The sequence below is a fragment of the Patiria miniata genome, unplaced genomic scaffold (assembly GCF_015706575.1).
Source record: "Patiria miniata isolate m_02_andy unplaced genomic scaffold, ASM1570657v1 HiC_scaffold_5, whole genome shotgun sequence".
NCBI classification, from domain to species: Eukaryota; Metazoa; Echinodermata; class Asteroidea; order Valvatida; family Asterinidae; genus Patiria; species Patiria miniata.
Window position 1 is genome coordinate 2,010,698 of NW_024037072.1, and position 16,908 is coordinate 2,027,605.

Below are 16,908 nucleotides of genomic sequence, written 5' to 3' on the forward strand. Positions count from 1 at the left end.
ATTCGATGATGTGACGTGACGGCATCGTCATTTTTCCCGAGTTATTGTTCAGTGCATCAACAAGATGGTTCATTACTAGTATAGATGCAATATTTTCCATGCTCTCTGTCCTGGAAAAATATTAGGAACAATAATTGTAAGCGAACTAGATCGTTTGAATTCACAATTTTAAACTTAATTCGTTCTACACTTATCAAGGGCCTATTTGTTTTTCCCATGACTCTTTGGACAGCTTACTAAATTCAAGTTGTCCCCACTCGCTCGAGAAAAAAAAACGAAAAAAAAACACCTCTTTTTTCTATTTTGTTCATTTCTATTTCGGCTTGCTTTCGAAATTTGTAAAGTACTCATTCTACGACTAAACGTTGGCGGATAAATCTTGAAATGCTCGAAAACAACAAGTCAAAAGAAGAAACTTTAAAAGAAACGCCGTAGGCCTACTTTTTTCGCGGTGAAACTTGGGAAGAGCAACTTAAAGTTGGTGTATACGCCTATAGCCCTACACCGTGCTTTTTTGGTGTGGCACATTGAAAAATAGATTTTCAAATTGAATTGATAATTTTCTTGCACTACATTAGTTATGTGCTTTCCAATGAGACATCGCACGAAAACAATCGGCCCATGACAAGTAATCAATTAATTAAAATAAACTTTTTTTGAATATAGCGGGACGCTCCTAATTCGTTCTGAATAGTGTGCGCAATTTCTGAACTGGAGCGCGCAATATAAAACCAATTTTTAAAACTGTATAAAGACCTACAAAAACAAAAAAAGCAATGTTTTTGTTACAGGACATTATCTTCCTTTCAATTTCGCTCGGAAAAGAAATCGCAATTGTGAAAACGCACGTATAGGCCTATACCAACTTTACTGCTACCGCGGTAACCATTTTCCTCCAGCAAAAGGGCTCTTGAGTAACCCAATTCCTCACTTCACCGTGCCTTTACCTCTACGGAGCCTCTTTACAATCTGCACTGTCGATCGAAGTTCAAGGAGACATTCAAGACGGCGATATAAGTCGATAGCGCCTGCGTCCTGCCTGGAATGTTGGCCTACAGATGGCCGGCTTCTGGCGCAAGGGACAAGCCTGTCAGTTTCACAGAACGTCGTCGGTGGATTTCAAAAACAATTCACAAAACCGCATTATCATCTGCACAAGTGATATAACCGACAAAAAGGCAGACAAGACACGAACACACAAGAGCATTGGAGCAAATTATTTGTCGCATCCGTCCGACAAAATGCCTGATGAGATTACCAGTAAAACCTGGTTTTTTTATTACTCCACTTGAACTTTAGTGGAGTTCAGCCTAAGGCGTTATACCAATATCAACACTGTCTATTTATTTGATCAGAAAAAGGCCTTCTTATACAAGAAACGCTTCAACCTATAGACATAGCAAGCTTCAACCCATTCTATTCGTAAGATGGATTTGCGTCAAAATGATGTAGATTCAATTTTGGGTTTTGTCCTTCACCGACGTATTTTTGTATACACTGTATAAATAAACCTCCGGTTGTGGGTTCTTTGTTTTGTTTATAATTGAGTGACAATGAATGCTCATACTTATACTCAAGTTCCTATCCTAGTGATACAAAACCGTTGCCTTTTTAAAGTTGTCCGAGGGCTTGTGAGAAAAAAAAAACAATCACAAACTACTCGGCAGGGACTCGAACCCACGACCTCCTGTTAACCACTAGTGCAGACGTTTTAATACCACTCCACCAGGCTGGCTGGTTCCAAGCTTCAGCCCTATACTACGAGTACAATCGCCTACTATTTTGGTTCTTTCTGAAATTAGAACCATCGATGGGCCCTGCAGGTTCTGCGCTGGCAGCCGCTACAAGATACAACTGAGTCGGTGTTAGAATTATTGAGTTGTTTCGGCCAGTTGGACTGAGCTTAAACTAAATCTAAGATATTAGCATTTGTAACATCTGTGCATTCCAGCCATGCACTGTACTATTTTCTTTAGACAGTGCATTTCATCTGGAAGTGCGTGTTTTTTTTTAAATTTGTCCCCCCGCACTTTTTAACGAGGAAAATTCTCACATGACAGAGACTTGCTAATAATTATAAGCTTCAACTCTACCTTTCAATTACAGAGCTAGAGAGGGCGCTCGTCCAATAATTTGTACTAAAAAAAAAAGTACGACTCGTGCTGAGCTGCACTTGCCGTTTTACTTTCACAGTTGGTCGGCCCCCATAAAATAGTTATTCGCAAAAACATTCTAATGTCGTTATGCTATGCGAAATGGTGTCCTGTCGTGCGAAGGTATCAACAGATAATAAATCACGGCTACAAATTGGCGCTTCTTTAAAGCCATAAACATCATACAATAGTATTTCAATTTACTGAAACACAGGCCAACGGGCCAGCCCCTGACGCCAAGAGCATAAATCAAAGTTTTGATTGTTTTCTTCTGACACATATATTGAAGGCGTCTAGAAATGATGTGCAGTGGTCAATGAACGTGTATACATGTACATGAACAACGTGTACAGTACACGTAGTGTGGACTGCACTGCGCAGCCTTTTCCCAAGGGGGGGGGGGGGGGGGGGGGGGGGGGGCGCACAAGAGGTCTCTGAAGGGAAAGAATGTTGCAATCGGACGCCACTTTTTTTCTTCAAATATCTCAAGAAGGGTCAGTCAATGCAAAAATGTTGAAAAGACATGAATCTGGGACTAAGAAACATTTCTAATTTTGTTACGAAAATGCTATGAAAATTTTTGTGACTCTCCATAGTAGTCTAAAATAGTAGTCTAAAATTGAGTACATTTGTATGGAAAGTTTTGAAGTGAGGGAGATAGCACTCCTACTTCAGTATCATATCCAGCTTTTGATGTCGGGGGGGGGGGGGGGGGTGGCAACAGCACATCCCTGCCTAAATGTAGACAACTTTTTTTCTCCGGACCGCACTTGGCCTCCGTAAAATCAAAAAGGGGGGCGGGGGCCTGGCTGGTACCCATCTTCCAAATGGGAGGGGGGGGGGGCTTGTCAAAGATGACCATTATTAAGCATACTGGGAAAATTGGGCCCTTTTCATGGCGCATTGAAATGGTTTTTGAGCTGGTTTTCTTTTTATGGGTTGATGTTAGAACTCTCGAACAATTTATGTAAATACTTAATGAAAAAAAATATGAACAGTGAATCTTTTCTCATATTACAAACATTTTATTTTTAAGCTGCAAATTTCCATGTCTTCTCTACCTAAAATGTTATTTATATTTTTGTTTCCTCTACAAGGAAAACCAACATACATGATTGAGAAAAAACAGTTCATATAAATTTGGTATGTAGAAACAAACATTATTTTAGTTTTAGTAGTAACAATCAACGGGTGTGTGTATGCTGATGTAACCCCTGCATGAAGCCACTTGTCAAAGAAAATTAGAAATTAAAGGTATAATAAGAAGCGAGCTAAGGGCTTAAGGTCAAAGGTCACGCAAGAATACTAAGCGCACTGGATCAGCCATGAATGCTTTTTTTTCTGCATTAACTAATTATGTTCTTCAAAGTTGGTATCTTTTTCTCACTTTGAAACCACTTGATTTTTTGTGTGTGGAAAACTGTGGATTCATTTTCGCATTCAATTACAGGCAAGAATTGAAGTTGAAACAGTTCATGTACTGATCACAGCCCCGGTTTTATGAGTGACTTTTCCAATGATAATGATTAAATAAATTAATACACATTATTAATAATCTTAATTAACATTTCTTTGAATACTTCAAGACCAATGTACAATATTCAAGTTTTTTTTTCAACAAGTCGACTCGAGAAATTACACTAAGGCACGCAAGTGTTCAGAGTTCCTTGTTAATTATTAAAAGAAATAGCTTTTTTTCACACTTTGTGGCCATGTCTGGCTAGTTTTCTTGTTTATTTTTTTTTCGCATTCAAATAATATATAATGTGATGATGCACTGAAGAAGTTGTCTACTCCTCAGCAGAATACATCCAAATCAATGCACATAAAATTATTCCGAAGAGACAGTCTTCCCAACATTAGCATGAAACTCATAATGCTATTATTTGTTCACTCTAGTATTGGTTAGAATGATTTCACAAGGGCCAATCAAAATGCAGTAAAACCTCAGCAGATACCAGTCAGAAACATAGTAACATTACGAAACGCATCATTGGGTAGTTTTGTCCAATGCAACAACATAGCAAACTAGACTCTGCATACTGTAGACTATTCTTTTCTGTTTAGATTGACAATTGATAAGAAGTTGAGTTCTTTTGCAGCAATTTTTGAAGCTTATGTGGGCTTCCCATCACACAGATGCAACAAGCAGTCGATGAAGTGATGTGAAATGTTCATGGCAATGTCAATTTCACTTTGAATTGTTTCATATGGATTAACCATAAACATGTTGCATAACAATTCCAAATAAGGCACAGTAAACCAACCTACAAGTTTTCCTGCAGCTTCCACGTGAAATACTAACACGGAGCTTTTCACTTTTTTTGCTTAGTCTATGTGCCGCTATCAGGTCACACATTCAATCAATAAAAAGTGACGTGTTCAAAATATTTGAACCCACCAGACGTTTACCGGATTACAATGTTTAACCTTGCTTTTCTTTTATGTAACGGTTAACAGTTTATGAACACTACATGCTGGTAAAACCTGCAATGAAAATGAAACTGGTTTGATCACACCGGTTTGAGAAAGAACTGGAATGGCTAAATTTAACCAATTTTAGATTTACAGTAAACGCTCAAACAGTGGAAGCTAATTTTTTTGTTTGTCAACAACACTCTACCTCAGTATTTTTTTTATTTTTTAACATCAATCCTTTATATTATTAGCTCACACCACAGCAGGAATATTTTGTGTAAGTTTACTCAAAAAGCACTACTGAATAATACCCAAAGGAAGTGACTTCAAACACCCCACAAGGTATAAATTTGAAACTGAACTACTCCCAGAAACAAAGGCGCCTCAAACAGCGGTCTGCTAATTCGGATTCCAGGGTTAGCAGACAACTGTTTCATGCATTCTACAAAAACATCAGCCCAATTCCAAGTTATTGTTTAATACATTTTTTTTCAGAACTCAACTATTGGTAATCAACACTCTGATATGGCAATCCAAAGTTTTTGTATTAAGGAAAAAAATCCAGCTGGTATTCTATTATAGTATTCACAATATTACAACACATCCTCTCAATATTTTAACCAAAAAACACCCAATGAAAGGACTAGCATAAGTCTAATCACTCAACCAACGTATTTAAAACTTTGTTGTTGCTTGTACAATAGAGTTGTTCCACTCAATCAATATTTATCTGCAATCGCAAAGTTGTTACTGATGTCCTGTCTACAATAAATAAATATGGTAAAAAATACAGACTTAAATTACAATGGTAACTGTTGTAATTAAATAAGTAATTTTGTGTGTGCATGCAAATAATAATTACTACAGGTTTCGTTTGTTGGAAGACATGAAGCATGGACACAGAAGGAGGGAAATTAAAGTATTTTACGTCTTTCAGCTTGTTAATGTCTACACAAGTTTTGGTGCATGTTTCAAGATTCCTCTCTTTAGAAAAAGCAAGGTTCGGAGTGTAAACTTTCCAGTGTATATTAACGCATTAAAAGCCAAGTGTGTTGTAACACCACCCAAGCAGCAAGTCTAACAACGGACAGTTTTATGAAATGAAAGACGTGTACCTTCAGCAATGTCAACAACTACACAAGAAAAACAATCAATTTTATTTTGAAAAGGTTTCACAAAATGTGCCCCTTTACTTTTTTTTAGCGTGGGGGTAAAAAGCTAGCCAACCGACAAGCTTAAATAGTTGCGAAAGAAACTTCAAGCTGCTACCATCTCAAATGCTGCATCAATTCCCTTAACATTCTTTGTATGTTGTTTTCCCAAAAGGTTGAATAATCAGTAGCATTTGAGCAGTGTCTACATCTTAGTGCAAAGTTGATGAGATGCAGACAGAGCAAGACACCATGCTATCACCATATTGAAAATATTGTCATCTTTCGGTGTCCGTGCCAGCAAAAGCCTGGAGATCTGGGGGCGATAAATCTCCCAGACAGAATGCTGGACAATCGACAGAATGGAGAAACGAGCAAGGTGTTATACTTACACTGTGGTGTTAGAAAAATGACTTGACACCATCGTTGCATTATAACACCCTAATTCTTGCAGCGGTGACAAAATTTTGCTTTGCTCAGGTGAAAAATATAAAATTCAAAGGTTTTCTTTATAGTGACCATTTTTTCCCAACTTTTCAGAATTTGTTTCCACATTTTCAACTTATTTTTGTGTGAGGAACATGCAGATCAGAAGGTAATCAACATCAATTTAAAAAATCAACATTTCCAACAATTAACTTGAACAGTCCTGAAATCTCTAATGTTCATATGATTTTTTTTTTCACACACCCAAGGGAGTTAGAATTAAGCTGAAGATACATTTTGAAATTTCCGTCAATTTCCGTTGACAACAGAGAATGTTTCCAGACAGCGTGCTCCTTTAAATCAGGGAATACAAATACTACACAGCTTGCGAAAGCAGATTAAAGGTGCTAGTATAAAGTAAAAACTATAAAATAATAAAGCCAGTAATAAGCTAGCAAGGGGCCGAAGTATTAATCCTATTAAAATACAATCTATTGTTGTTTTTTTTTATACAAATATACAAAAGTACAAAAAGGCAAGGACTAATGCCATACAGCATAAGCTTGGGATGAATCTATTATGCGTAAGTTTTTATAACAGAAAGAAACAAAGACAAATTTTATGTTGGCCTTTTGGCTCACTGGAAAAAAGTTGAAGTCTGTCTGTCGAAAACAATTTTTTTTTTTTTTTACAGTAATCCGAGGTACATGTGACCTAATAATAAGTGAATCACCAAAGATTCTCTTGAAAATTCTCTCCACCAAAGATTCTCTTGAAAGGCGTTTCCCTTGACAATTTGTGGATCCGTTGGCCACAGTATTCCTTAAAACTATAATTTCGGAAAATGTTTTTTTTTTTTTTAAAGTTTGTTGCTGATACACTGAAACTGTTCAGTTGACTTATTTTTGAATTGTGAAGTGATACAGGATGGGAGAGCATTTCTCCCCATTCTACTCCTAGGAGTGGCTGCCTAAATTTGAAAGTTCCATTCATCAAACCGTCAACTACAAAAACTTTCAGCAGAAAAACAAATTCTATTGAAAAAAAATTGAACATGGAGAAACCAATTAATATGGATCTACCGAGGTTAACTCATCCAAAACTCCTATCTAACTTCGCTAGAGAAAAAAAATATGAAAACTTACTGTATCATTGCGGCATGAGGATTAACAACTACAATAAATAGAATCTATGTTTTGTTAACGAAGATCCAGATGCCATATATTGCACACAAGCTAAATACGGTATGTCCCTTACCAAAACAAAATGATTTATCGCCCACTGCAACAAAATACGCAATGCAAACTCCTTTGAGATGAAGAAAAGAAGTGAAGATTGGGAGAAGCCGGAAGGCGTCAAAGGCACAATTGTACTTCAGAACCACAGGTCTCTCATTCATGGTAGACTTGGCTTGGATGCATTGTATTGCCAGCACTTCCCTGCAGGACTCGCTGATCCCACTTCTGCCACCAATTCTCTTTTTCCATATCAAAGTTCATGTAGACCGGTGTGCAGCAGATTCTTTAATAAGGGATGTCTTTAATAAGTGATGACTTTCTACACAATGACAAACAATGCCATGGCACCGACAAGCTGTTTCAGTACACATTTTCAACCTGTGGCCGATAAATGTCTTCTGCTACAATTATGCCTTGTTAGAACTTCAATAGGTTCTTCCCAAAACCCCTTCAACTTCTCAAATTCTCTCTCCAAAAACAACCCCTAACAGTATTAGTCTACTTGCAATATGGCGTCACCTGAGGTCTCAACACGTTACTCTCCCCTGCCTACAAAAAAAGGCTAAACATTATTTTTTTCTGTACACTTTACAAATAAACAGTTGAAAGTTCTTCTGTTAAAGTTTCCGTCAAACTTTTTTTTTTTTTTTTGAATTTTTATCTATTTTTTCCCCATTGCATTTTAAATGATTTTGGTTCACTCAGACATGATTCAGGGGGTTAAGGGTTATGTACAAGTTACACTGCTACCGAAAAACTCTGCTCTAATGAAAAGTTGGAAAACACAACAGTCAGATAAGAGGATTTAGAAATCATCGGGGAGTGGTTGGGGTGGTTGATCCGGCAGTGAAGCAAAGCTCTGTGATGCCAGGAATGGTAGCTTCTGCAAGTGTCGCTAACTGATAGTTTCAGGCTAACCATTACTGCACAACTGAAACCGGGTGTCTCAAATACCATTCTGCATTCAGCGTATTTGAAGTTCCATTGACACTGCTATGTGTCCATTTGATGGGGACACAGGGCATTGTTAATGTTGACATGTGTTACGTTCAAAATATTTTTTAGAAGAGCTTAACCTGTCCACTGTCACACGATGGAGTAACTCTTCAAACTCTTAATCTTCTACTTTGCTAATCTTAAGGTCCCATTTGTGCCAGTCGGGCCTAGCCAACTTTGTACCACTGGACTACTGAAACATGTCAAGATAAATTCACCCGAGAAATACCCAGGGCTTACGAATTCTTAGGTTCAGTTCCTTTTCAGAGAGTTCTAGAGAGATGTTGTACGGTGCAGATCTGCATCTCATGCATTTTCTGAGATGTGCCTTGATGATGAGAGTGACTAACTTATTATCCAACTTCCTGCAGGAAGGAGCCCGGGGAGGAAAGTCCCCTTAAGTCTCAAGGGTTATGCCGTTTCCTCAGTGTCCAAGTTTGCTTCACTGCCGTAGTGGAGAAGGAAGGGGGTGGGGGAGGGGGTAAGCTAGGGTAGCTGTCAATGTCACATCATCAATTATGATGTAGACATCCTTTGGACAGTACAGCTTAAAGGAGGCTGCCATTTTTAAGGTGATTTCATTGAAGTGAATTTGTGTAGACTGTTTGTACACCGACCGTTTTGTAAACTGTTGTCAGTGACATGGATGTCCTCTCACTAATGTTTCCAGATGCTGTTTTGTCAAGCCTTCACGCTTTTTCTCCATAAAATTGCGAGTAGAATAGGTATGTAAGTCATGAATGTGCATAATGCCAAAGAAAAAGACTGCGCCACCTGCTGAGAATGCTGTCAGTTGATAATGCTGTTCTTATACATCCAATTGTTAAAATGAAGGGTCATATGCAAGACTTGCATGATTTTTTTTCAAGAAGAGATTAATGTCAAAAGCGAATCTGTAAAACCTGATGCCGTTCAAAGTATATTTAAAAGTTGTTTGAACAAATGGCAGCCTCCACACCATGCTCCTGTACGTTACATACAAATTTTTTTTTAAACACAATCCAGCTAACGCTCAATCCGAGTTGACTATTTCATTTCCAAAAAGGCTTGAGATGATGCTTCATATACTTGAATTCTCCCAAACTGCCTAATCTGTCTGACGTTTTTCCCCCTTGAGTTGTTTACACACAATTTTTGAGCAATAGCACCAACAAATTATAAAATGCCAACAGTCATGACAATAATTAGGGCTTCAGTTTGTTCACATTCAACATGGCAGATAAAGTAGTGAATTATAGTTCCAAAAAGGGGGAATTTTGTAGTGAAATCTTTAGAACATCTGGATCAAAGTTCAATGTACGATATGCCACAGTGTAAACCATAAACGATTTGTCTAATACCAGAAAGAGTGACTGTTCCCCCCCCCCCCCCCCCCCCGTGACAATATTTATTTTCATTTACCAAATGCCAATAGTGGCAGAATGCCTGAAAGTCCTTCTTTGATTTTTTTTCTGTACTAGTGAGGATTACTGTTGCGCCATTCCCAGGCATCATCTCAAACCCTTTTTCTACTTTTTCCCCATTTCCCTTGGCAACAAAAACATGAAAACGTCAAACGGTAAAATGAAAACACTACAGGACGCTAAGCGAGAGGGGTATCGTCATCATTTGGACAGCTTGCTTATGACTCGTACTAAAGCGCCATTCTCGTCCTTGAGACGCTGGTTGTCTGACTTCAGTTGCTCCATCGCCTAGAACAAAAAATAAGAAATTGGACCGATAAGAATTGTTTTTATGATTTCGTCACTTCAGGTTATGCAACTGCTCAACGGACAAATTTCAAATGACTACGGTTATGCCATTTCTGCATTGTGCCAATTCTTGACAGCGTTCCGTCAAACTTGAGCCGTGTCTGAGACTGACTCCCAGAGCTATGGCTTATCGTTTGTCAGCTTGCTCCGAAGTAGCTGCGATTGTTGAAGACCAAGACAATATCCCTGGACAAGAGATACGGACGCCACCTTATATGCCACAGGTTTGTGAACATTCAGATGAAAAACTGTCGTTCATGGTCCGTGCCATGGAATGTGCGTGTTAACCAGTGTTACCCATACCATGTGTCTTTGACTGGTTCTTTTTAGTCGGCCTAAGAGCGCCATCTATGGGCTCCGTGCACAAGTACCCCTTCAACAGCCAGAAAAGGAGAGTTGAGGGAGACCTAGACTGGTTCCTGGTCTATACATTGCGGACTTCGATTGTATTAATAGTTAAGGGGGGCAGAGACAAGTCTGGGAGACCATCGAAAGAGAAATTTGAACGCATTCGCGCACTGACGACACCTGAAAGGGCGCAAAGACGCTATGGCTTAGCTAGCTTTGTGGGGAGGGGGGGAGGAGACAAGTCTGTGAGACCATCGAAGGAGAAATTCGAACGCATTCGCGCACTGACGACACCTGAAAGGGCGCGAAGACGCTATGGCTTAGCTAGCTTTGTGCACATTCAGGATAAATATGTCATGCGTACTTGGTGCGCGAACCAGTACAGAACGCACACGCAGTGTGTCCTGTCCATGGGGCTCTCAGTGATAAGAAAGCGCCCTCTATTTTTTTGGGCGCATGGAGCCCATACTTCCTGCATTGAGCTATTGTTCTGTGTGGTGATTATAACTAATTATGTATTTCAGACTAAGGCAAACATCCGAATCTCTGATCATAGGGATCTATGGTTTTCCACAATTACATGTGGATCACTCTATAAATTGAGGGTCCAAAGTGTGACATTTTTCCTGTCCCTGTTACCTCGGAACTTTATTAACTTGCCAATCAAGTATCATTAAGAGTGACTTATTTGTTGGATAGGTAAGTTACCTATTCATAATCACTCTCGGAGGACGACTGCATTAAGGAGTGCATCAGAATTATAAAATCATAGATGTCAGATGTAACATGGACAGGAAAACAAAAAGTGAACCCTACATTTTCAAGAATGACCCCTGAGCAATTACTCAGGAAAATGCTACTAGAGCAGACACAGCTCTGGAGGCCTTAATTGGACATGGTCTGAGATATTTTAGTTTAATCAGGTGACAAACATCTACATCATGAACATTAAAGGGAATGTAACCCTCCTAGCAATGTCACCAGTCTAAGCTCATCTCAGAGTTAACGTTCAAATAAACCAAAGGGTTTGGAAATTAATTTCTGTTTCATTTTAAATATTTTTTTTTTACCTTGAGTTCCTCTTCCAATTCTGATAGCCTTCTTTCTAATGCCCTTCTCTCCTGAAATGAAACCAAAACAACAGCTGATTAGATGATTTCAACTCAGGAAATTGACGGCCCTGACTGCTTTCACTTCAAAATACAATACACACAAAACTGCACCAGCAGTGTGCTAGAGGATTGTGGAAGCTGGTCAATTAAAATAAAAACAGGAACCATTCTTTAAGTCATTTTTATTCATGGACAATTCTGAAAATGAAAAAATTGATTTGTTTCATTTCTCAATGTAACTTCTAATCAAAAACCATGGTACTTTGCGTAAGAGCAGGCTAGAAATAAAACTTGACATAAACTAGCAAACTTTTTGAACAAACTATTTTGCTCAATTTGTCACCGACAACATGAACTGACTCTCGGTTGCACGCGTGAGTGAGAACTGCGTTATTTTGGTTTACACAAACAAACACCCGGTACTCCACACATTTTCGTTTTCATGAACAGAAACCAGACTTAATTTCACCAGTAAAAATGTTTTTAATTAAATTTTTGTGTAAGCCCACATGTGTACAGATAGGGTAAATTTGTGTCAAACCAAATTTGTGCTAAGCGTTTTTCTCCAAATTGTATTTATGTCACATGCTTGCGTTTCAGTTCATGAAAACCGAAATTGTTCTATAACGCGTCAGTGTCACACCGTCAACGTCAAACCGAAATTATTGATAACGTGGTTTTCAAAAACTGACAGTACACAGCGCGTGCGTGTCAGTCCATGAAAACAGTAACGAATTGATATTGAACAATTCAACAAAAATGATCATCCTTACCCTCTTTTCGTTATCAACTGATTTTGTGTCGAATCGATCAGACTTCTGCTGGGATTTTTCCACCTGCATCTTCAGCTCGGCGACCTCCAGGTCACGCTCTTTGACCTGGTCCTGGAGCTTTGTGACCAGCGACTTCTGTTCGTCGAATAGCTAAAGACAAACGAAAAGTCCATGGCTTGATTAAAATAATGTGCAATGAAAATATTTCAACTGTTTTCAGGATACAGTACATATCACAAGACTGATGTTACTGTATGATGTATCATATGAAGAGTGAATTCAGAAAATCTGAACAATGTGGGGTGCTGTGGTCCAATGGTTACGGTGTTCAACTCTTGTGCCGTGGTATATAGGTCCGAATCCTGACCGTGGGAACAACGTGCTTGTGCTCTTGAGCAAGGCACTTTACCATTATTGCTTCGTCCTTCGGATGGGACGTGAAGCCGGAGGTCCCGTGTGTTGTGTAATGCACGTTAAAGAACCCAGTAACACTTATCGCTAAGAGAAGGGGTTTGCCCCGGTGTTTCTGACAGTGGCTGCAATATGCGCCGCAGCACCTTGGAAACCCTTTTAAGCTGCTACTGGTACATAATGGGTCTCATATTTTTCATAAACTTTATTTACCTTTCTTTAATAATATACATAATTTCCAGCGCCTTGAGTACCTAATTGTTGGTAGATACGTGCACTATATAAGACTCCATTATTATTATTATTATTATTATTATTATAAAGGCTTTTCTGCAACTAGCCGAAAAGCCAACAAAGGCCACAACAGGACCACCTTTTTGCAGTTCAGGCAGGGTGTTCCCGAGGATGTCTTCTCATTGTCCCGGTCTCGTTCCCTGTCTCTGTCCCGGGTGTAAGAGGACCCTGACCCGGTGCGGCTTGCATAGCGATCCGATGAAGATGGCGTTGATGAACTGTCACCATATCTAGGGAAAGAAAAGTTGTTTCATTTTTTTCTGGGTGTAAATTGGACGAGGAAGAACTAGGAGGATAGAATATGGTAGGAGGAGCCCAATTACCGTTCAGGAAAGGAGTACTGCTAATTTTATGGTGCTGCCGTGAGTCGTGTTGGCACAGTGTTTTTTTCCTCGCCTTCCACCTCTATGGCCCGGGTTCGATTCCTGCCCAGACCACATGTGGATCGGGTTTTCAGTCCCTACCTGATTCAGTGGGTTTCCCAAAAAATATTCTTCTGGGGTTTTCCTCCAAACTCTAAGACTGTCGTATCTGCATTGTCTTCTCTCTACAGGTTTCTTGCGGCTTGCAAGCTACAGTGCCTAGGGCACTTTTGCAGAATCCTTGGTATCATTCCCAGAAAGGAATAATTTCACAGGGAGATAAGTGTCATTACTATCTTTAAACCAAGTAAGATTTTTAACAATAATTTGGTCGGTTACTTTTTGGACAGATAGAAATAGTCTAAAGCAATGAATTTCTTTTTTTTACAGGAAGCCAAGTAGGGAAAGTACTACAGTTTCAAATCCCCCTTGGTCTGATGCATGGACTGTTTTGGTTTTATTTTTCCAGACTAGATCTCAAGGGAGTTTCTCACAACTTTCGTAATGGTTTTACCCACCACCCTCTAAAACTGACCCATTTTTGTTTTCAAAACTAACTATCTTCAGGCTTACGAGCTACAGTGATCTGAGTGCTCTGAAGGAAATCCTTGCGGTATTTCTCCAAATTTTCCCAAATGATGACTCTGTTTTTTAAGTCTGAACAAGTACAATTTCTCCCTTCTCTGTGATTTGAAAGGGCTGGTTTATAGGGCATGGATCATGTGGGCGGCGCATAAATGCAAAGCAATGATTGGATACTATCCTACCTGCTTGGTATTGAGCTTGTTGAGAGCGGTCTGCTGCCGTATCGATCTGCAGTCTGCAAAATACAAAAAAAAATTGAGTAAATGACTTTAAGTGAAATGCTTTGACCCTACTTCAGACAGACGAAACCGAGAAATTTATAGACGTCGGGGAATTGTCAGGTCACCAAGATGGCTTGCACCCGTTCACGGATGGGTAACTGATTGCAAACAAAATATGGACTAACTAAATTTGATACATTGGGGGCAGTATTAAAAAAAAGGAGGTTTTTTTCCAACGATGGTCGCGACAATCATTGGAAATTTATACAAAAATTCTACTTTTCTTGAAAATGATAGCACACTAGGTGCAATGATTTCAGAGGACGCTTGAGACAATTATTTTAATGCTTACAGTCAAGTAAGGTACATGTATTTCATAAAAATTGTGTAGTTCTATTTTTTGTTTTGTTTGCACATGTTGTATACATGACATTGTACCTTTAAAGACATAAGATTATCATTTCACATTCATGACTTTCAGAAAGTACATGTACACACTGTATTTCCCATGGCCTTGCTGAACCATGCTAAATTTATTGCCAACAACTGGTCGTGAATATTTGCCCTCCTGAATCATGGTTGCTTGTTGTTGGAGCCAATCATCTCTAGGGTGACCACTGCAACACATCCGAACACTCCCCCTGTGACCAACTCTTCAGACCAAACTCTAAATGTTTTATCTTTTTAATGTTATGTGATGTTTTAATGCAGAATGTGGCTTGAGTATCATGTCTTACACAATGAGAATAAATACAATTGAATTGGATTGAATTTTCAAAAGGCCACAAAGCCCCATTTTCCCAACGGACTTGCGGAAATCGATCTCCCAAACAACTAAAAACATGTTTTTTTTCATGTGTCTCGAAAGTGGCGTCCTCAAAATAATATCTGAATGTAAATGGCTAATGTTCTAACATTAGCTAAGTTTCTAGTTTTCAAATGACCCATAACAAGTGAAGGAAACAATAGGTTTCAATGTTTGTGTTAGGAGCGTCCCATTCAAAAAGGAAAGACACACACTATAATTGTCATGTGTAGTGCATAATGAAAGCAATTTTTTTTCCCAAGAAAAAAAAACCCAACTAGGGTGCAGAATGTAGTAGGTTCTTTTCTCATTCTAAAACACAGCTTCCCTCACGAATTCCTCAGAAGGAACAAATTCATGAAATGAAATTTCTTTTTAGATAAAGCATGGACAAACTGGCTTTTATAAGAACAGTAGGCAAATTCCACATGTATATTCCTAATTTAGAATTCTCGAGTCCATATGTACAAAGTATCTACACAGCAAACCACGATCATACATGTACATGTACATGTACATGTACAATGTACATGTGCCTCTAGTAGCAAATCACAGCACACTGGATTTATTTACCCTTCCGTACATGACGGACTGCGCCCGTTGACGTCAGGCTTTTTTTCTCTCTCCTATTTTAACAGTGACTCAGTGATTCGGCACGGATCCCCTAGGGTATAAATCTTGGCAAGAACCCCTATTGATCCAGGGTTAACGTCAGCTGGCCCGGGTTCTCCGATAAAAAAAAATCCAATCCCAAAAGTGACGGCAGAAAAACTTATATCATCAAGGTTCAGCCCGTGAACTGTACACATACGTAATTTTCATCATGTCGGGAGGAAAGGTTAACCAAATTCATCGTGAAAGCATTCCTTGAATGCCTTCAAGAAGGAATTCTTAAACGGTCGGGTTTCGGACTCGTCTTACCCATGGCGGTGTCTGGATCCCTCCGTGAACCAGACAGTTGTTGGGTAAAAATTAATCAACGTTTCTCAAATTCATCTTTTACAATTTAAACAATTGCTTTTTATTTCTCTTTCTGACCGAATATTAACTAATAGTAAGCCTTGCTATACAAGTGTATTACCACTTCACATCAAAACAAAAAATTAATCAATGTTTTGATGAATAAATAATCCAAGTCATATTTTGGTTGATGACACAACCATGACACAATACCATTATTCCATAGCAGACTGCTTTAAAAAAAAAATGGAATAAAAATATTTTCATTTCTAGTGTCGATGTGAAGAGAAACACAAATTGTTTTTTTAGCTGGACGGAGACAAGATACTGATGAGGATGACACCCTGAATGCCTTGTATGGTATGTGGAATGCTACTCACTCTACAATAACAAGGACTTTGATCCAGACTCGGCACAGCAAAAGAGACAAGCGAACACACAAAGGACCTTTTAATGATTCATTTTGGGGGTAATGTCATAAATATGGGTCAGAAATTGTCTAAAAACTGCATTCAGTCAATGTTTCAAAGTTTCATTGTGATAAATAGAGGATTTTGTGTAACATCACATTTAAGCAAACCCCGTGAAGACTTTTGAATACTTGTACAGGATTTTTCTCTCAAATAAGGAGTCCTTTGAACAAAGTACGTCAAACAGTACTCAAGCGAAATCCTGGAAACTGTAAAGTCGGGAAACTGAATTTGGAAATTTTGTTTTGAACAGATATGATTGACATGATTATGACTGGTGCAATTTACTGTGAACATTTCTCACGGAAACATGAGATCTGAAATAAGTGGGTTTTTTTTCATTTTAATGATAACTTTGACCCTAAACTAAATCCAGCAGGATTCACTCACAGATTCTATAGTGATTTCCAGTTAGGAAAATACAGTCCAACCCA

The 16,908-nt window shown here is 38.7% G+C and overlaps 1 protein-coding gene across 7 annotated transcripts in view; it reads right to left on the reverse strand.

The window, feature by feature from the left end:
* Positions 1-9,197: 9,197 nt before the first annotated feature.
* The window catches only part of LOC119741525 (protein phosphatase 1 regulatory subunit 12A-like), a 69,643-nt gene continuing 61,932 nt past the window's right edge, over positions 9,198-16,908 (reverse strand). For all 7 annotated transcript variants that reach the window (XM_038217313.1, XM_038217317.1, XM_038217316.1 and 4 more), the window contains 5 exons: positions 14,201-14,253; positions 13,151-13,301; positions 12,367-12,516; positions 11,552-11,602; positions 9,198-10,073 (listed from right to left, as the gene is read on the reverse strand). In XM_038217313.1, coding sequence (XP_038073241.1) covers positions 9,987-10,073; positions 11,552-11,602; positions 12,367-12,516; positions 13,151-13,301; positions 14,201-14,253 — 492 coding nt within the window. In that variant the 3' untranslated portion in view covers positions 9,198-9,986. The remainder of the gene's footprint in view (positions 10,074-11,551; positions 11,603-12,366; positions 12,517-13,150; positions 13,302-14,200; positions 14,254-16,908) is intronic.